Below are 22,594 nucleotides of genomic sequence, written 5' to 3' on the forward strand. Positions count from 1 at the left end.
TGTGGAATTTGTCCTTTTTAAAACATATATCTCGGATGTGAGGGCGATCTGGCTGAGACATCTGTCACCCCATTGATCGCCAGGGTTGATTCGGCTGATCTGGCTGGCTAGGCGGGTGTCCCCTTCCTCCCTCACCGCTCCATGTGCGTCCCTCCCGAAGCTGCGCGCTCGGTCGAAGAGGACGACCTTAAAAAAATAAATAAATAAAATAATAAAATAAAATAAAACATATATCTCTATGGGAGTCCATTATTTTTCTAAGTATTGGTGTATTACATTATGAGATCTCTTCTCTTTTGAATGGAGGAGCTGGATTTAATCTTAAAGAAAGACATGGGGAGGCAAATTATGTTTTCACACTTTGTGTTTTGATTTTATTCAGGACAAGCCTCATTAGAATTAGAATCTGTCTGGATACTGCTATCTAAAGTTTCTTTTCTTGGGACCCTGATGCATTTCATGATTTTACTGTTTTAAAAATGAGTAACATTTGACTCATTCACTCCCTTTGGTTTTAAGGTCACTGTTACTAAGTCATAGAAAGTGACTTAATGATTTGGAAAAATTCAACATAAAAAACAGGTCTTAAATTGCCAAGATACAGTTTACAGCAGGTTTTTTTTTTCTTCTTGATTTCCAAAAACTGGCATTTGTCTTTGAAATTCCATGGTAACAGCCAAATTGCCAAATCTGCCAGTCTGAAAAGATTCTTTGAAACATTACAGTTTATGTTTTTTTTTTTAAAGTAGGCTCCGCGCCCAGCGCAGAACCCAATGCAGGGTTTGAATTTATCACCCTGAGATCAAGACCTAAGCTCAGATCAAGAGTCTTAACTAACTGAACTACACAGGTGCTCCTAAAATTGATGTTTTAAAAGTTTTTTTGTTGTTGTTTTTGTTTTTTTCAATTTAAAACTAGGGCGCCTTGGGACTCCTGGGTGGCTCAGTTGGTTAAGCAGCTGCCTTCGGCTCAGGTCCTGATCCCAGCGTCCTGGGATCGAGTCCCACATCGGGCTCCTTGCTCGGCAGGGAACCTGCTTCTCCCTCTGCCTCTGCTGCCACTTGGCCTGCCTGTGTTCACTCTCTCTCTCTCTGGCAAATAAATAAATAAAATCTAAAATAAATAAATAAATAAATAAATTAAAAAAAAAAAACAAAAAACTAGGGCGCCTGGGTGGCTCAGTTAAGGGTGTGCCTTCAGCTCAGGTCATGATCCCTGGGTGCTGGGATCGAATCCTATATCAGCTTCCTGCACAGCAGGGTGTCTGCTTCTCCCTCTCTCTCTATCCCTCCCCCTCCTTGTGTTCTCTCTCTCTCTAGATCTCATGAGTGCTCTCTCTCTCCCAAATAAATAAAATCTTTGATACAAAAAATTTAAAACTTAGGCTCATTGCATAACATTTGGATACAAGAAAATTTTAAGAAAATAAAAAATAACCCACAGTTTTATATTCAGAGATAACTTAGCATAGTTAATATTTTGATCTTGTTTCTTTCATTTTTTAAGTGCAGCCCTCTTAATATGGTTGAGATCATATTTTCTATTTGACTTATATTTATATTCTTTTCCTTAATAAAACTTTTCATATGTATGTACGTAATCATATGTATGTAATCACCCAACATGGGGCTCAAACTCAGGACACTGAGATCAAGAGTCTCATGCTCTGCTGACTGAGCTAGTCAGTTGTCCTCCCTTAGTATTAACTGTAAATTGCCAAGGGAAAGCCAGAGTTTTCGTTTGCATTCATTCACTCAATCAAAAAAATGTAAATATATATGTTTGTAACCATATGTATATATAAAAACATACGCATATAGATACGTATATATCCAAGGTACTATGTTGGCTGCTTCTTGGAAAGTTTATTGTCTTTCAGGATACAAAAGTTTTCCACGTAAAGCAGACAGTGAAGAATGTCCCTGTTCTCTTGAAGTTCAGAGAGGGATACTCTCTGGATTATCTGACAAAGTTTCTTTGTTTATAGATTCCTCTCTTTGGTGCTAAGACTATTGGTCGGAGAAGTCCTGATGGACCAGTGTTGAGCAAAGCTGAATTTGTTGAGAAGGTTCGTCAGAGTAACCAGGCCTGTCATGACGGAGATTTTCACACAGCTATTGTTCTATACAATGAAGCCTTGGCTGTTGACCCTCAGAACTGCATCTTATACAGCAATAGATCTGCAGCCCATATGAAAATCCATCAGTATGACCAGGCACTGGATGATGCAATCAAAGCTCGACTTCTCAATCCCAAATGGCCAAAGGTAGAAATTTCATTTACTTTTGCAGAATCTTTTTTGTGCTGATTTCTTATATTAATGTAACATTTTATTGAATTTGCAGTTATTAATCTTTTAATAGTCTGTATATCTGCAAATTATAGAATGGCCTCATTGAGCTGTACACTAGTGAATGGCTTCCCTTTTTAATGCTTGGAAACTGTGCTGTCCATGTTCAAGTTTAATTCTTTAACTTTATGTTTGAAATTTAAAATCTTTTTCACTTAGCTCCTTGATAGGATACATTTAAGTCATTTGTATAGGTTTTGACATCTTCTTTTTGCACAGATGTTTCAGATGGGGATGGTTTGTTTCTTTCAACTTAAAATAATTAATTTTATTATTCCCTGTCAATGACTGCTGGTATTTTGTGGCATTACCAACTGACAGATGGTATTTAATCAGAGAAACTTGTCTTTTCTAATATATCATTTTAATTATCTATGTTTCCTTGAACAGTTTAAGGTTTGAATTATCTTTGTTTTGTACATGCTTTGTTTTCAGTGTGCCTATTCACCGTCTACCCCCCAGTCTATTTTAGATTTCTTAAGATGTACTAAAATGTTTGAGATTTTTTTTTTATTGAACCATAAAAGCATTTGATCCCATTCTTGGTTTTCTGTTATGTTAACAAAAGTTAATGGATATTTGCTAGAGATTTAAAAAATATCCTTACTCTCTTATTAATGTCATAGTTATATTAACTTATACTTTAACTCTGGTGGGTACTTTTGGCTTCATTCAGAGGAATTTCCAGTGTTGCTGCTGCCTCATGAATTGTTTAGTATTTTGTAATTCCCTAAAGAAGTTCTATAATTATTGTAGATTAAACAAAATCTGTTTTAAAAAATTGTTATATGACATAATTTGGAAGTTAGAATGCCGTTACCAAAGGACAGACCAGGTTCGAATTCCTTCTCTTTTGTTAATGACAGTATGGCTTTTGGTAAATTTCTTAACCTCTCTAGGGTTACAATAAATAGACTAATAATACTTTACTTGTAAGGCTACTTAAGAATTTTGTTACTTGTTCATAATAGATGTTTGGTGGATAATAGCTATGATTGTGACATTTTTATTAAGGGTATAGATTAGTTAATTATTCTAGCAAGGCTTGGCTTGTTTCTTCTCTTTCTCTTCCTTTTTCTTTTAAAGCCTGTGTTGAGGGTGCCTGGGTGGTTCAGTTGGTTGAGCAACTGTCTTCAGCTCAGGTCATGATCCTGGAGTCCGGGGATCAAGTCCCACATCAGGCTTCCGGTTCTGCAAGGAGTCTGCTTCTCCCTCTGACCTTCTCCCCTCTCATGTTCTCTCTCACTCTCTCTCTCTCTCTCTAAAAAAATAAAATAAAATAAAGCCTTTGTTGATGCAATGAGCCTGATAAATAGCTTAATTTTCAAATTAAGTATCTCCATTCCTTCCTTTTCTGGATCTACTTATTTTAATGTTCTTCTTATATTTGTGAACACTTAATAAAAAATATTTATTTCAGATAGAATGAGTGAGAAGAGTGGGGAGAGGCAGAGGAATAGAAAACTTTTTTTTTTTTTTAAGATTTTATTTATTTATTCGACAGAGAGAGAAATCACAAGTAGGCAGAGAGGCAGGTGGAGAGAGAGGGGGAAGCAGGCTCTCCGCCGAGCAGAGAGCCTGATGCGGGGCTTGATTGCAGGACCCTAGATCATGACATGAGCCGAAGGCATAGGCTTAACCCACTGAGCCACCCAGGTGCCCACCTTTTTTTTTTTTTTTTTAAAGATTTTATTTATTTATTTGACAGGCAGCAAGAGAAGGAACACAGCAGAGGGAGTGGGAGAGGGAGAAGCAGGCTCCCCACTGATCAGGGAGCTCCATATGGGGCTTGATGTGGGGCTTGAGCCCAGGACTCTGGGATCATGACCTGAACCTAATGATGATTAGATGCCTAATGACTAAGCCACCCAGGTGCCCCAAGGAGTAGAATTTAAGCAGACTCCTGACGTGGGGGGGCTTGATCCCATGACTCTGAGGTCACAACCTGAGCTGAAACCAAGAGTTTGACACTTAACCAATTGCCACCCAGGCACTCCCTATTTGTGAACACTTTTGGACTTTTATCTTTTTCCTTTTTCTGTGTCATTCCACTTTCTTTTGTCAACCTCTTGTGACTTAACACACAAAAAAATGGCTTTAAAAGGTGCACTTTTATGATTATAGATGAAAAATCAGCCTTTTAAGGTAACTTCTATCAAGTTTTAGTCTCTGATTTTTTTTCTTTTATGATAAGTGAAGTTGTTGTATATTTACAGTTGCATTAATATTTTAGCTCCATATTTGACTTCAAGCAAACTTAACTTTGGGATATCTAGAATTATATAAAATATAAATTAGTTTTTATTATTGAGATTATGAACAGGCTTTCATAACAATGTGATTCATAATAAAATCAATTTATAAAGAAATTTCCATTGCTGCATAAATTTTTTTTCATTTCAAAAAGTCTTGATTTTAGGGGCACCTGGGTGGCTCAGTGGGTTAAAGCCTCTGCCTTCGGCTCAGGTCATGATCTCAGGGTCCTGGGATTGAGCCCCGCATTGGGCTCTCTGCTTAGCAGGGAGCCTGTTTCCTCCTCTCTCTGCCTGCCTCTCTGCTTACTTGTGATCTCTGTCTGTTAAATTAAAAAAAAAAATCTTAAAAAAAAATCTTGATTTTATACTTATTTTTCTAGGAATATATTCACTGTGTAAAAGAAGGTTCACTTGTACTCTTTTGTCCTAAAGATATGTCTTGAGATTTTTATCGTTTCATTTTTCTTTTTCTTTTGACTTTTTAACTTTTTCAGTATAATCCTTTTGCCTTCCTGAAGTGTTTCTCTGAAATGTATTACCTAGTTTGATGAGGGAAAATGTAAGTTCCAGTTTTTTAATGTAAATATGCAAGGACTCCAGAGATGATAGAGAGTCTTTTATTTATGTCTACTTTGGCTGAATGAAAAATGATTTTGGTTTGATATGGGCTGCAAAAGAAGTATGAACAAAGCACTATGACAGCCTCCCAAAAGGAATAAGCCCAGTCTTACTACTAAATTATGATACTTAACCCTGTCTCTTGACTGTTGTCTGTTTATTTTCATTCTTTTTGTGTCCTGTTTAAGAAATATTTATCTTACTCAGGGTTATAAAGTTTTTCTTAGGTTTTCTTCTAGAATTTTTAGTTTTTTTGTCCTTAGGTCTATGATTCATTCAGTGTATGGTATGAGATAGAGGTGAAGACTTATTATTATTATTATTTTTCAGTATAGATAACCATGTTCCAGCAACATTTGTTGAAAAGACTGTCCTTTCCCCATTGAATTATCTTTGGTACCTTTGCCACAAACCATTTGATCATAAAAGTGTGGGGGTATTATTGGGCTCTATTTTGTTCCATTGACCTATTTATCTATCTGTCCTATGGCCTAACCATAGCCTTGATTACTGTAGCTATTGTGTCTTTACATCATGTGTTATGCATCTTCCATCTTTGTTTTTCTAGGTTGTTTTTGTTATTCTCTCTGTATTTTAATATAAGTTATGAAATCAGCTTATCAATTTCTTCAAAAAGCCTACTGGGAAATTAATGTGATTACATTGAACTTTTAGAACAATTTCGAGAGGATTGCCATTTTTTTGTTTTTATTTTTAATTTTTTTAATTTTTAAAATTAAAAAAAAAATTTTTTTAGAATTGCCATTGTAACATTGCTCAGTCTATGAACATGGTATATCTCTCCAATTACTTAGTCCTTTTTCATTTTCCTTTGCAAATTTTTATAGTTTTCAGCATTCACTTCTTGTACAACTAAAACAATTTATTCCTAAGTATTTTGCTTTAAAAAAGATTTTATTTACTTATTTTAGAGAGTACGTGCTTGTGCACATATGTGCCTGCAGTGGTGGAAGGGTACAAGGGAAGGGACAGAGAAGGAGGGAGAGGGATAAGTGGACTGACCCAGGGCTCCATCTCATGACACAAGTTCATGACCTGAGCCAAAACCAAGAGTTAGATGATTAAACTACTGAGTCACCCAGGTGCCCCATAAGTATTTTGCTTTCTGATGCTATTATAAATTGATTTAAAACTTTTTATTTTCTATTTTCTTATCGCTAGTCTATAGCCACTGAGGTGCCCTATTGTTAAGAGTTTTTGCATCTATCTTTATGAAGTACATTGATCTGTGTTTTCATTTTTGGTGATGACTTTGTCTGGTTTTAGTATCAGAGTGATACTGGCCATATACAATGAGTTGTGAAGTCTTCTCTCTTCTTTTATTTTCTGGAAGAGTTTATGTTGATGGGGGCACTTGGGTGGCTCAGTTACTTAAGCGTATGCCTTCTGCTCAGGTCATGATCCCACAGTCCTGGGATTCCTGGCATTGGGCTCCCTGCTCAGCAGAGGGGTTTGTTTCTCCTTCTCCCTCTGCCCCACCCCCCTTACTTGTGCTCTCTCTTTCTCATTCATTCTCTCTTTCTCTCTCAAATAAATAAATAAAGTCTTTAAAAAAATAGTGTTTAGGGGCGCCTGGGTGGCTCAGTGGATGAAAGCCTTTGCTTTTGGCTCAGGTCATGTTCTCAGGGTCCTGGGATCGAGCCCCGCATCGGGCTCTCTGCTCAGCAAGCAGCCTGCTTTCCTTCCTCTTTGCCTGCCTCTCTGCCTACTTGTGATCTTTCTCTGTCGAATAAATAAATAAAATCTTAAAAAAAATAGTGTTTATGTTAGATTGGTATTGTTTCTTCCTTAAGTATTTGGTAGAATTCACCCAGCAACCATCTTCACATGGATTTTTCTTTGTGGAAAAGTTTTAATTATGAATTCAATTTCTTTGATTGATAGAAGACCATTCAAATTTTCTAATTCTAATTAGATTAGTTTGGTATTTTGTTTCTTTCAGTACACTTTTTTTAATTTTTAAAGATTTTATTTATTTATTTGACAGACAGAGATCACAAGTAGGCAGAAAGAGAGTGGGAAGTAAGCTCGCTGCTGAGCAGAGAGCCCGATGTGGGGCTTGATCTTAAGACCCTGAGGTCATTACCTGAGCGGAAGGCAGAGGCCTAACCCACTGAGCCACCCAGACACCCCTCTTTCAGTAAATTTTTACATTTAATTTGGGTTGCAAGGTTATTGGTATCAAGTTGTTAATAACATTCCCTTATTATCCTTTCACTTTTTGTGGGATATTTAGTAATGTCCTTTCTTTCATTCCTGATATTGTTAATTTGTGTCTTTTCTCTTTTGTTTCATTAGTCTGCTTAGAGATTTATCAGTTTTATTCATCTTTCCAATCAGTATTAATTTCATTGATTTTCAGTATTATTGTACATTTTCTCTTTCATTAATTTCTACTCTTTTTTTTAAGATTTTATTTATTTATTTGTCAGAGAGAGAGAGGGAAAGAGAGCGAGCACAGGCAGACAGAATGGCAAGCAGAGGCAGAGGGAGAAGCAGGCTCCCTGACAAGCAAGGAGCCCGATGTGGGACTCGATCCCAGGACGTCGGGATCATGACCTGAGCTGAAGGCAGCTGCTTAACCATATGAGCCACCCAGGCGTCCCTTAATTTCTACTCTTTATTATTATTTCCTTCCTTCTAATGATTTTACATTTAATTTGCTCTCTCTCTCTTTTTTTTTTTTCTTTCTTAAGATGGGAACTTAGGCCATTGATTTTAAATATTTCTTCTTTTTTTTAAACATAGCACTTAAAGCTAAAATATTCTCTCCTAGCACTGCTTTTGCTGTATCCTACAAATTTTGACATTATATTTTGTCATTCTATTCAGAAATATTAGAATATTTAAGAAATATTAGAAATATTAAATACCTTTTTAGTTTCCTTGGGAGTGCTTCTTTGATCATGGGTTATTTAGAAGTTTATCTTCTAAATATTTCTTATTTTAAAAGTTCTAAGCTTCTAATATTTCTTCTAATATTTCTTGTTAGAAATATTAGAGGGAGAGCCGAAGGCAGCCACTTAACCAACTGAGCCACCCAGGCGTCCCTGGCTCTTTCTTTAATATCGTCAGTTTTTGGTTCATGTTTTTTAAAGCTCTAATATTAACATATACCCTTTAATTATTATTCTGTCTTCCTTATTTATTGATCCTTTTATCATTATGCAAAGTCCTTTTTTGTCTTTGTGGTAATTATTTTCCTAAAATCTATTTTGTTTGATACTAATATAGCCACTCCAACTTTCTTTTATTTAGTCTTTGCATTATATATCTTATTATACCCATATATTTTCAATTTCCCTGGCCCTTTACATTTAATATTTATCTCTTTAAGAGAGTATATAATTGCTTCTTGCCTTTTAAATAAATTTTGTCACTCTCTGCCTTTTAATTGGAATCTTGTCCATTACCATTTAATGTAATTATTGATGCTGTTGATTTTTTTCTGTACCATTTTTTTCTTCGTATTCTCTGTTTTTGTTCCTCTGTTATTCATTTCCTATCATCTGTTTTTTTTTTTTTTTTTAGGGTGGTTTTTTTAAACTACATTTTGAGTCGATTTTTTCTCTTGAGAGTTTTCATTTTCTTTTTTTTTTCTTTTTTTTTTTTTGAGAGTTTTCATTTTCATTTGTTTTTGGTTGTTGTATGTTGTTTGGCAGGTTTTTATCTTGGTTAAAATAGTATTGCATACTTTGTTTCTTGAGCAGCTCTAGTTTCAGTGCAGATATTTTGTCCTTACTTGAACTGCTTTAAATTTGTTCTATATACATATAACTTGAGGGTTAACTATAGATGTAGGTAGACAGAATTTGAGTATCCTTTTTCTGGTTCTTTTCTTGCTGGGGTTGCTTTCCTTCATGCCCAAAGTCAATAGTTTCCTGTGTTTCAGTATTCTGATTTCTCCAGCCAGAAAGGCAGTGTTCCTGTCACCCTGCTCACCAATCTGATTGGGAATTCACCTCATAACTCTCTTCCTCCAGGAATCTGTCTGCTTTCTCTCCACTCTCCAGTGCTTTCAGGTAGGCTCTTTTTGTATTATATCTAATATATATATATATATATATATATATATATATATATATATATAATTATATCTTTTTGTATTGTATCTATATCTAGATTTTATAGTTGTTTTCTCTGTGGGAGTGGGTTCACTAGGATCTTGCTTAGTAGTTAGTGGAAGCAGAAGTGATAGCAGAAGCACTGGTGATATAAGGTTACTCATGTTTAGTGGATCCCCAACCACGTCATCTTGCCTCCTTAGGTCAAGTGGATTTCTTAATGTTTTGAGTTCTCTTTTTCGGGTCATTTTTCTCAGTTCCTGGTCTCATTCATTTATAATATTTAGCTCCATTTCCTTGTTCATTCTTTGAATTGGTCAGTAACTCTTCTGCATTCTTTCTTGACTTATTCCATATCTATCTTATGCAGTTTATTTCCACAGCCAGTATTACAGTCTAGGTTGTTACAGTTTCAGCCTTATTTTGTCGTGAATTTTTTTTATTGTAACAGTGTTCTCATGAAAAACTTCCTGTTGTTTTGTGTTTCCAAGTGACCTGATATTCAAGATTCTGCACAAGTGGTCTCATTTGCCCCCTTTATTTCTTGCTATTGTGCTGACAAACCTACTGTTGTTGGTTGATCCAGTCTTTTCTTCTTTCTTCTTCCTTCCTTTTTATGCCAAGCTCTGTGCCTGGAGTTTCCTCCCTTGCTCTATTATTTGGTAAAGTAGGTCTAGTTCAGTTCTCACTTTCCCTGGAAGCTACATTGAGCTTCTGTGAATATAACATTATCTTTGCTAATTTCAGTTATTATTTATATTGTTATATAGACATGTTACTTGAATTTTATCTGAGTCTTAAACTAGCTTGAAAATTCCTTGCAAGTTTGTCTTCTCTTTATTTTAGAGCCCAGACCTTGCTGGACACCTTAAATTTTTTTTTTAAAATATTTTATTTATTTATTTGACAGACAGAGATCACAAGTAGGCAGAGAGGCAGGCAGAGAGAGAGGAGGAAGCAGGCTCCCTGTTGAGCAGAGAGCCCGATTGGGGGCTCGATCCCAGAACCCTGGGATCATGACCTGAGCCGAAGGCAGCGGCATTAACCCACTGAGCCACCCAGGCGCCCCATGGACACCTTAAATTTTTAAACTTTTTCTTAAGAATTTTTTTAAAACTTTAGTGTCTAAATCAATGAGAAAATTAAGAGACGTAACTGTGCATTTCTTATTGAAGACTTCTAAGGATGCAGATACCACAGACCATAAACTTATTGCTTTAACAGTTTAGAAGTTTTTGCTTGAAATTAGCCAAATTCTACAATAACTTTAGTCCACTTTCTTTTTAAGAATTTTATTTATTTATTTATTTGAAAGAGAGACAGAGAGAGAACGAGAGAGAGAGAGAGCACAAAAGCCTCAGGGGCAGAGGGAGAAGCAGACTCTGCTGAGCAGGGAGCCTGGGGCAGGGCTTGACTTGGGACTCCGGGATCATAACCTGGGCTGACAGATGCTTAACTGGTTGAGCCACCCAGATACCCCATGTTTAGTTCCCCTTTTAATCACTTTTGGAAGGAATCTAAGATTTCTTTCAAATCTCTTGTGTTAAAACCTTTCATGTGTTTAGTGAGATAGCACAATGTAATGTAGCTAGGACACACAGGGGGTCCTTGCTTTGCATGATAACACAGTACCATAGAAAAGACTGTACAAGCTGAAAAATCTTGCAGTGTGAACTTTGCAACAATTTTGACTATTCTGTGACCTTTAAAAGTTTTTGTCAAAATACTAAAAACTCTCTTACTGTGGATTATAAGTATATAAGGAATGGAAAATTATTAAAACTAACATTTATTTAGTACACTGTGATTTAAAATGATAGAAACATTGAGAATTTGTTTTATTTTTCTATAAAAGACTTATCTGTAGTTATTTGAACAGTACTTACTGCTTTCTTCTCATATAACTTAAAATACAGAGTATCTTTTCTATGCCTTGACAAATTGTCATACTACTTTCTAGTTTGGATTAGCTTCTAAAATGTTAATTTTTATTGACTGAGCCTTCCTGTAGTTACAGTAATTTTGCCAGCATCACGTTCTCTGGCACCTTTTCAGCCTTTTTGTCACAACTACTTTCCTCATTTATGTTGACAAGTTCATCCTCACTAAGTTCTTCCGACTGGACCTCTTGAACAGTGGCTATGTCAGCATTCCCATGGTCTGCTGTTTTCTTCTGTAACTCCCTTTATGTTCGATTTGAATTTTACCTCCACCATTATCACTCTTTATTTCTTTGCTGCATTCATTTTTATTCTTCAGTTTATTTTTTTAAAAAGATATTTATTTATTTATTTGAGAGAAAGAGAGAGGGAGATAGAGAGAACATGAGCAGGAGGGCCCAGGAGGGAGGCAGAGAGAGAATCTCAAGCATACTCCACACTGATCCAGTCGTGGGGCTCAATCTCAGGACCCCGAGATCATGACCTGAGCTGAAACCAAGAGTCGAATCCTTAACTGACTGAGCCACCCAGGTGCCCCTTTATTCCTCAGTTCTTCAAAAACCCATTTTTATAAAATGACCACATGGGTTTCTCACTGGGAGATGAAGAGGCAACACAACTACCTTTTTGCTGTTTCTGTGTGAGCTGAATAACAGATGTTCAGTGACCAGACACCACAGACTTTGAAACAAGTGATGTGATTGGTCAATAATCAGATGCGTATTTCTTAACTATATAGCAATTGTGGACTGAAGAACCAGCAGCGACATTTGTATTTTATGCGTTTACTTACAGTTAATATACCATTGTAATTGAAATTTAAATTGCATCATTAGGGATTTGGAGTCATTTAACTGTGGTAACTGAAATTCATGTGTATTGAAATGACATACTTGTGAAGCGAGAACTGCTGGGTCTTTGGAGTTGGAGCTAGGGTTTTTCCTCCTTACATCTTGCTTTACTTTACCTCCATATGTCTCACTTTTCCCATTTGTAAGCTGGGTGAACATCACAAACCTTGAAGGGTTGTATTGAGGGTTAAGTAAAATAATGTTAGGTGCTTATTAGGATAGCGTTTTTCACATATAGATTATAACATATTATGGTTATTAATGATGATGATCATTATCATCATGATGATATTTGTATTTAGACACACATAACTTCTACTCAAACTACCCAAATATCTTTCAAACATTTTTCTTCTCTTTATAATAATTTTGGTAATCTTCCAAATACTTGCCGTTTCTGCTGATCCTTTTTTAAAAAGTGCAATGATGAAATGGATAAAATATTCCATTAAGATATATTTGTTGCAGGGGCGCCTGGGTGGCTCAGTGGGTTGAGCCGCTGCCTTCGGCTCGGGTCATGGTCTCGGAGTCCTGGGATCGAGCCCCGCATCGGGCTTTCTGCTCAGCAGGGAGCCTGCTTCCTCCTCTCTCTCTGCCTGCCTCTCTGCCTGCTTGTGATCTCTCCATCAAATAAATAAATAAAATCTTTATAAAAAAAAAAAAAGATATATTTGTTGCAGAGGGAAGAGGAAGAATTATTTTTTGCCAGGTATAGAGGACATACGCTCTTTTGAATAACTTATCAGATCCTATTGCTCTTTTTAAAATGTGTTATATTTCATTTATTTGATTTCAGTAATTATCTGATAGGCATTTATTATAGGAAAGCGTAGTTCTGCCACTGTCTTCTCTGGTAACAGTATTTAGTTGATTTGTCTTCTTTTTTAAATTTAGCATATTAACCTTTTTTCATTGTTTTGGTATTCTACCTCTTTCCCATGATTAAAAAAAAAAAAAGAATGCATTGTTGATCTGTACTTGTATCTACTAGTTTTTGTTTTGTAACAAATCACTCCAAAACAGTGACTTAAAATAACAAGCAACCATTTATTTAGCTCAAGATTCTATATGCCAGCTGAGTGGCTCTTCTGATCTGGACTGACTCAACTGATTTCCGCTAAGCTTGCTCATGTGTTCAGGTTCAACTGGAGGTTTGCCTGATAGTTAGATCATCTAAGACAGTCTCACTTACATTTCTGACACTTGGTATGCTGTTGGCTAGGAGAATAACAGCAACTGGGCCATGTGTCTCTTATCATCTTGCAGGTTTTCCTAGGCAATTGTAGGATTCCTACACCCGCAGAAAAGTGGAGGCAACAATGCATAAGCGTATTTTGAGTCTGCTTGTACCATATATACCTTTACTCCACTGGCCAGAGGAAGTCACGTGGCCAAGCCCAGACCTACCCAAGGGCATATATAGAAAGTGAAGAATCTATAGCCATCCTTATAATTTACCCAGTATTTTTTGTCAGGTCATATACACAGTGTGGTACATATTTATGTACCTGCCTTCCTGGAACATATCCCTTTTCATTTGTATATGTTTTATTTCAACTTTTTACCCTTGATCTTTCTGGTTTGGATTTGTCTTGAATCACATCTGTTTAGACATGTTATTTGTGAAGTAGTTTATATAATTTTTGTGTGAATTATGAGTTATATTCTTTAAGGGTACCATAGGAAAAGAAACCTAAAGGAATAGTGGCTTTTCATATGGTGTAACTATATAAAAACTATATCAGGGCAGGGTCTACAGGGGGACTTTCCCATTAATTATAAAGCATACCGTAAATATCTTCTCGTTCTGCATGAATTTAAAGCTCTTCTCATATTCTTATTCATTGATTATACCGGGTGACCAAATCTTATTATCAAGTATAATAGTTGATGAGAGAGTATTATACTTTATTTGTCAGGTATTAGACCTGATGAGGGTTAAATGTAAGAAAAAATGTTAAAAGATATCTTGGCCTCATGTTTCTTTTTGGTTTAGCAAAAAGAAAATATTTTATTTTATTTATTTTTTTAAAGATTTATTTATTTATTTGTCAGAGGGGGAGAGAGAGAGAGAGACAGCAAGAGCCTGATCACAAGCAGGGGGAATAGCAGAGAGAGAGGGAGGGAGGCAGGGAGCCCAATGTGGGGCTTAATCCCAGGACCCTGGGATCATGACCTGAACTGAAGGCAGATGCTTAACCAACTGAACCACCCAGACATCCCTGTACTCATAATAATCTTATGTAGATATTATTATCCCAACTTTACAAAAGTGAACATTTATCCTTAGTGAAATATCCAGGTAGTAGAAAAATAGAAGAGTTGGACTTTCCATCTTTCTAATGCCCCTAAGCTAGATAATTTTAATAGTGTGCTTTCATTACATACTTTTGGAAGTATATCTATTTTTTATAATTTCAATTAATTGCTTTAGGTAAATACATTTTTGGGGAGTTGCCTGCTTGTGCTCTCTCTCTCTCTCTCTGATAAATAAATAAATAAAATCTTTAAAAAAAAGAAACAAATTTATTTATTGAATGTTTCTGCATGCTAAGCAGTGTTCTTCTTTAAAAGATTTATTTATTTTTGAGAGAATGAGAGAGAGTGTGTGCAGGGACCAGGGAGGGGCAGGAGGAGAGGGAGAGAGAGAATCTCAAGCAGACTCCCTGTTGAGTGTGGAGTCTGACACAGGGCTTGATCTTACAACCCTGAGCTCATGACCTGAGTTGAAATCAAGAGTCAGTCACCCAACTGACTGAGCCACCGAGGCACCCCATAGGCAGTGTTCTAAACCTTAGTGATTCAGCCAAGAACAATGCAGAACAAAGTTACAACTAACATTCCAGTGGGGGAGAAGCAGATAATAAAGTTTGAAAGTAATAAATGCTCTGAAGATAATTTCAAACAGAGTAAAAGGATGGGAGGGTACTGAGAAAAAGGGATGACAGAATTATGGACAAGAGTTTGTGGGAGAAGATGATTCAGATGAGACCAGAAAGAACCAGATGTGGGCAGAGTGCATTGTAGGCAGAATAACAGCTAGTTTGAACATGGCCGATTGAAGAAAATAGCACAAGGGCCAGTGGAACAGAGTGAGTAAGTGAATGAGTGAAAAGGAGGTAGTGGGAGATAGTTGTTGAAGTAGGCAGTGGTCAGGTCATACTGGGCCTTTTAAGCCGTTATAAGGAAGTAATATTTTATTCAGATACTCATGGGATGTCATTAGAAGATTTTAACTAGACAGATGACATACTTAATTTATGGTTAGTCTAGTTAAAGATTATGCATATGTTTAATTTCCACATATTTATAACTTTCCAAATTCCCTCTGTTACTGATTCCAAATTTCATTCCATTCTGATTGGAGAACATACTTTGTATCATATTAATCCCCTTAAATTTATTTGGGCTTGGTTTATGGCCTAACATATTATCTGTCTCCAAGAATATTTCATGTGCACTTGAGAAGAATGTGTTGCTGTTGTTGGGTAGGGTGTCCTATAGATGTCCATTAAGTCTGGTTAGTTTGTAGTGTTTGTTGTTCAAGTCTCCTGTTTCTTTGATGATATGATAGATGCCGTAATTCATTATTGAAAGTGGGATACGAACTCTCCAATTATTGTGGTTGAATTTTTTTTCTCTCTTTCCCATCTCCCCCTCCCTCCTTTCCTTCCTTCCTTCTCCTTTCTTTTTTTTAAGGTTTACTTAAATTTTTTTTAGTAATCTCTACATCCAATGTGGAGCTTGAACTCATGATGCTGAGATCAAGAGCCTGATGCTTTTCTGACTAAGCAAGCCAGGCATCCACCCCTTTGTTTTTTTTTTTTTTTGTTTTTTTTGTTTTTTTTTTTTTTTTTAAGATTTTATTTATTTATTTGAGAGACAGTGAGAGCACAAAAGGGGAAAAGGTCAGAGGGAGAAGCAGACTCCTTGTGGAGCTGGGGGCCCGATGTGGGCCTCGATCTCGGTACTCTGGGATCATGACCTGAGCTGAAGGCAGTTGCTTAACCAACTGAACCGCCCAGGCACCCTAAAAGTTGAATTTTCTTTCTTTCTTTTTTTTTTTTTTTTTAAGATTTTATTTATTTATTTGACAGAGATCACAAGTAGGCAGAGAGGCAGGCAGAGAGCGAGGAGGAAGCAGGCTCCCTGCTGAGCAGGCACCCCCCCCACCCCGCAAGATCTATAACATTAATAGAAGTAACAACTACATGAGATGAATTTTGCTTACAATAGCATAACAGAGTTTCAGTTAAATTTAAGGTGTCATGTTCCTGAATATGAAAAATCCCGTTTGTCATTCTAACTGCCTACAAAAAGCTTCTGAATAACTAAATTCTCACCTCTTTAAAAACAAGAATAAAGGGGCGCCTGGGTGGCTCAGTAGGTTAAAGCCTCTGCCTTCGGCTCAGGTCATGATCCCAGAATCCTGGGATCGAGCCCCACATCGGGCTCTCTGCTCAGCAGGGAGCCTGTTTCCTCCTCTCTCTCTTCCTGCCTCTCTGCCTACTTGTGATCTCTGTCTGTCAAATAAATAAATAAAATCTTAAAAAAAAAAAAAAACAAGAATAAAATTATACAAAAGAATTATGTAAGGAAGATAGTCAACTTTACTATAAATATTTATTGTGAATTTAATACATATTTGACTCATAACTTTGATATAACTTATGATATAACTTTATATATAACTTAGATAACAATAGCTACAAAAACCAGAAGGTCTGGAGTCAATGGTATGATCATAATGATTTGGGGATCCCTAAAATCCCCAGATTTTACCCCAGAAAATTACCACTATTTAACTTGTCTGGCAGCTCCCTAGGAAAGCTCCATTCACAAGGACTTTCTTTGACTTGGCTTGGAAATAACTCAGAGCAAACAGCCCTCTCCAAAGGGCATATGTCAAACAAAATCAGTGGCAATTGCTTAAGATCATAGCTGCCTGATGTAGCAATATAAGCTGAGTAAAAAAGAGGCTAAAGAAAAATGTTTTGGGTTTTTTTTTTATTGTTGTTGCCATTGTTATTATTTGACAGAGAGAGACACAGCGAGAGAGGAACACAAGCAGGGGGAATGGGAGAGGGAGAAACAGGCCTCCTGCCGAGCAGGGAGCCCGATGCTGGGCATGATCCCAGGACCCTGGGATCATGACCTGAGCCGAAGGCAGACACTTAACAACTGAGCCACCCAGGTGTCCTTAAAGAAAAATGTTTTTATTTATTTATTTGACAGACAGAGATCACAAGTAGGCAGAGAGGCAGGCAGAGAGAGAGAGAGGAGGAAGCAGGCCCCCCGCACAGCAGAGAGCCCGATGTGGGGCTCGATCCCAGGACCCTGGGATCATGACCTGAGCCGAAGGCAGAGGCTTTAACCCACTGAGCCACCCAGGCACCCCAAGAAAAATGTTTTTTTAAAAAAATCGAGAGATGCTGGAAGCCCGATGCAGACCTCGATCTTGGGACTCCAGGATCATAACCTGAGCTGAAGGCAGTCGCTTAATCAACTAAACCACCCAGGCGCCCCTGATCTTGAGGTTCTACACAAGCAGGAAGTAAAGGCTAAGACAGAGTTGTAAACTGCCAGCGTACTGAAGATATGTTCGACACACAGGGAACTTTTCAACAAAGAGTTCAAGGCATTTATGGAAGCTCTGTCCCATTAACAGCTGACCACTAAGCCGTCCGAGAACAGATTTCAGTGGCTGCACATGACAAAGAAGAAAGACTTTAAAAAATTAGTTTAGGGGGGCACCTGGGGGGTGCCTCTCTGCCTACTTGTGATCTCTGTCTGTCAAATAAATAAATAAAAATCTTAAAAAAAAAAAGAACGTACTCCTTCCAAAGAATGCAACTGAAGGCAACAAAATAAATATTCTAGAAAGTTATCTACAGGTATCTTTTAAAATATAATATAAAAATAATGCTTTTCATAGCCTACTTCAAAACTGAAACTATGTAATCAACACTTCTGAAACATTATCCAATCTGTAAGAAAAAATTACTAAATTTAATCAATGACTAGATTTATTCAAGGACTTCCAGTGTTGCTATAGTAACACAAATATAAAAAGCATGCTCTAATTTTGGTACCAGTAATAGTTCATGTCCAAAAAAGGACTGATTTTATTTACATATACTGGTCACCTACAAACCTGATCATTTAGAAATATTTTGGGGGGACCCCCTGGGTGTCTCAGTCAGTTAAATGTCTTCCTTTGACTCAGGTCATGATCCAGCATGGGATGAAGTCCTGCATCAGGCTCCTTGATCAGCAGGGAGCCTGCTTCTCCCTCTTCCTGCAGCTCCCCCTGCTTGTACTCTCTCTCTTGCTCTCTCTCTGGCAAATAAAGTATTTTCTCATAGAAAATACATAAAAATATTTTTTCATAGAAACTATTTCTTGGTCATTGTTTCTGGAATTGTTTCCATAACTTCTAACCTGAAAATTTTTTTAGACTACTGAAAAACACTTCTATGAAATGACTTTGAAAACCCCTAGGATAGTCTACTTTCTTCATTAACATAAAAAATGCTACCAAACTTTTATTACAGAAACCAAGACAAATAGAAACCATTAAAGGCTGGGTGTGCTAATACATTTTAAATAATAGCACCCACAGGGGCGCCTGGGTGGCTCAGTGGGTTAAGCCGCTGCCTTCGGCTCAGGTCATGATCTCAGAGTCCTGGGATCGAGCCCCGCATCGGGCTCTCTGCTCGGCAGGGAGCCTGCTTCCTCCTCTCTCTCTGCCTGCCTCTCTGCCTACTTGTGATCTCTCTGTCAAATAAATAAAATCTTAAAAAAAAAAAAATAGCACCCACAAAGTGTATATCTACAGTTTAATCAACGGTCAAGTATAAATGACAAGAAAACTTTCACTTCACTTACAACAATGCATCCAAATTCCTTAGTGATAAATATGTACCAACTGGGAGCTGGAAGAAAACTTGTTACTTATCATATGTTTATAACTTTCTTGAAATGAATTATGATAAACAAATCTGAGAATTTAAATAACTGAGCTCCTATTTCCTGAATTTCCTTTATAGCAAGACTTCCCTTCTTGCCAGACTTCCTGAATCAGTTCTCAAGGACAAAGCAGCTGGTTCTATCCCACAAAAGCTTGGTTCCCAAGGAGATGCTGTGGACTCAGCATTACCTCAGGCTGACATTTATGAGAAAAATTCCTCCCAGTAAAGAACTGATTTTTCATCTTCAATCAACAATAATAAAATAAAAACCAAATGCATGAATAAATAATGACCAGTGAGCTTAAGAAAGAGTTACTTCAACACCAAATAGAAAAACCTACCAATCAAATGGTGGCAACCAGAAAATGCACTTTTGTCTATAGTCGGTTTGCAACCTTTCTTGAATAACAAAGAAACAGACTACTTTCATCTTCACATATATACCCAAGGAAAAAGCTTTCAAACCACTTTTGCATCACTTCTTATTATAAACTATTATCTACTTCTTAAATAAGAAAATTAAAAATACTACATTGACATATTTATACTGTGGAATATTATATAGCTGTTAAAAATAATTAGGTGTATAAATAAAAAGAAAAATAAACACATTGCAAATCTAATATTTAAAAAGTATAGACGCCTGGGGGCTCAATCATTAAGTGTCTGCCTTGGGCTCAGGTCATGATCCCAGGGTCCTGGGATTGAACCCCACATCGGCTCCCTGTTCAGAGGGAAGTCTGCTTCTCCCTCTCTGACTCCCATTGCTTGTGTTCCCTCTCTCGCCATGTCTCTCTCTATCAAATAAATAAATAAAATCTTTTTTAAAATGTAAAAAAATAATAAAAAAGTTTTAAAAAGTATATAGGTAGGGGTGCCTGGGTGGCTCAGTAGGTTAAACATCCAACTCTTGATCTCAGCTCAGGTCTTGTTCTCAGCTCAGGTCTTGATCTCAGCGTCATGAGTTCAAGCCCTGAATTGGGCTCCACACTGGGCATAGAGCCTCCTCAAAAAATGTAGGAATATGTGTACATGTGTGCATAGCTATAGACCTATTGCAGAAGGTCTCAAAAATACTCAAATTAGATTTAAAATAGTCAACTCCAGGACTGAAATGGATGGACAATGGAGTAAGCAGTGGATAAGAGAAATACAATTTTATAGTTTGATATTTTTGCAAAAGTAATTTTGAGTTACCTTTGTAATTAAAAAATTATATGTGTGTACATGTATAATTTATAGATTAATCCCAAACACCTGAAACATAACTTCAAAGGCATACAAATAATAAGCCTGTCATAAAATCATATATTTAAACATACAAAATAGCCCATATTAATAATAAGAAACCATTTGGTCCCAAAGATAAATTGGTAATGAGATCTATAACATTTTCTTTAAATATTTTATTTATTTATTTGACAGAGATCACAAGTAGGCAGAGAGGCAGGCAGAGAGAGAGAGGAGGAAGCAGGCTCCCTGCTGAGTAGCAAGCCGGATGCAGGGCTCGATCCCAGGACCCTGGGATCATGACCCGAGCCGAAGTCAGAGGCTTTAACCCACTGAGCCACCCAGGTGCCCCGAGTACGTTCTAACTTAAGGGAAATATTTTTTCTTGCTGATTCAAGTCCAGTGAGGCTTTTGAGAACTGAAGTTATTATTGGAGTACCTGGGTGGCTCAGTTGGTTAAGTGGCTGACTGTTGGTTTTGGTGCAGGTCATGATATCTCATGGTTGTGAGATTGAGCCCTTTGTCGGGCTCTGTGCTCAGTAGGGAGTCTGCTTGAGATTCTCTCTTCTTCTCCCTCTGTCCCTCCCCATTCCTGCACTCTCTCTCTCTAAATAAATAAATCTTAAAAGAAGAACCGAAGTTATTATTGCTTTAGTTTAGATAATTTTAGATAATAAATTTAGATAATAATTATTATTTATTAGTTTAGATAATTTTTGAGGTATACTGTATTGTTAAAACATTTCATTTACTTTAATTTTTAACTTTTAATTTTGAAATAATGTGTTTATTAGTTCAGATATTTCTTTTTTCTTTTTTAAGATTTATTTATTTGTTTTAATTTTAATTTTTTAAAAAGATTTTATTTATTTGAGAGAGAGAGATCACAGGTAGGCAGAGAGACAGCCAGAGAGAGAGGAGGAAGCAGGCTCCCCGCTGAGCAGAGAGCATGATGCGGGACTCCATCCCAGGACCCTGAGACCATGACCTGAGCTGAAGGCAGAGGCTTAGCCCACTGAGCTACCCAGGTGCCCCAAGATTTATTTATTTTAGAGAGAGAGAAAGAACATGATTGAAACCAAGAGTCAGTGGCTTAACTGACTCTACTACCTAGGCACCCCTAGATATTTCTAATTTTTTTTAAGATTGTATTTATTTATTTGACAGAAAGAGACACAGCAAGAGAGGGAACACACACAAGCAAGGGGAGTGTGAGAGGGAGAGGCAGACTCCCTGCGGAGCAGGGAGCTCGATGTGGAGCTCCAACCCAGGACTCTGGGATCCTGACCTGAGCCAAAGGCAGATGCTTAACTGAGCCACCAAGGTGCCCCTAGATATTTCTTTCTAAATATGCTACTCTACTGTCAGAGCAACTATAAATTTTATTTACTTTTATGTTTTAATATTTTAAATTTTGAAATAATGTGAAACATACAGAAAAGCTGTGAGATTAGTTCAAAGTATTCCTGTATATCCTTCATCTGGAACCTCCAGTTGTTAACATTATACCATATTTGGCTTGTAATTGTCCCTTACCTGTTATTATTGTTGTTATTTTCTGAACCGTTTGAGAGTAGTTGAATACCTGATGTCCCATCATCCCTAAATCCTTAGGTATATATTGGGAATACTCTAATATATAACCATAATAAAACCACAAAATCAAGATATTAACATTGATGAAATGCTGCTATTCAATCCATAGACCCTAATAAAATTTTAGTGTTTGCCTAGCAATATCCTTTATAGACAGTCTTTCCTTTCTGGTCCTGGATCACACACCTGGTAAGAAATACATTAGGAGTTTAGTTCAGATAGACTGTAGGATCACTGCTCACATTATAGGTAATTTACTTGATTGACTGGACTTTGACGGCTTGTGGGTTCCTAACTGTTATTTTCTTGGTTTGTGCCCTGATCTTTGATCACTAAAATAATATATTCCTGATCCTTCACTACCTAATGTCAAACAGCCTTTGCCCATACTGCCTAACCTACTAACCACACTGCTTCCAGTTTGGACTTTTCTTGCCTATCTTGATCCTAGCAGCCAATTTATCTCTCTTTTTTTGTATCCTTAGCATAATATGTGAAGTATAAGTAATATTTTTGTGCCTGTGAATACCATGCCAGGCCCTCAAGTTGGGTGCCTGTTCTATGTAGGAGTTAGGCACAATATAAAACTGTTGGCATTTGGGGGGCGCCTGGGTGGCTCAGTGGGTTAAGCCTCCTCCTTCAGCTCAGGTCATGATCCCAGGGTCCTGGGATCAAGCCCCACATTGGGCTCTCTGTTC

At 37.0% G+C, this 22,594-nt stretch overlaps 1 protein-coding gene across 4 annotated transcripts in view; it reads left to right on the plus strand.

Moving 5' to 3' along the window:
* The window catches only part of TTC28 (tetratricopeptide repeat domain 28), a 638,777-nt gene that overhangs the window by 37,562 nt on the left and 578,621 nt on the right, over positions 1 to 22,594 (plus strand). For 2 of the 4 annotated variants that reach the window (XM_047697785.1, XM_047697786.1), the window contains exons 2-3: positions 1,988 to 2,266; positions 9,228 to 9,266. In XM_047697785.1, coding sequence (XP_047553741.1) covers positions 1,988 to 2,266; positions 9,228 to 9,266 — 318 coding nt within the window. The remainder of the gene's footprint in view (positions 1 to 1,987; positions 2,267 to 9,227; positions 9,267 to 22,594) is intronic. The other 2 variants (XM_047697787.1, XM_047697788.1) reach the window with 1 other exon arrangement.

This window comes from Lutra lutra, chromosome 12 (genome assembly GCF_902655055.1).
Source record: "Lutra lutra chromosome 12, mLutLut1.2, whole genome shotgun sequence".
Classification (NCBI taxonomy): domain Eukaryota; kingdom Metazoa; phylum Chordata; class Mammalia; order Carnivora; family Mustelidae; genus Lutra; species Lutra lutra.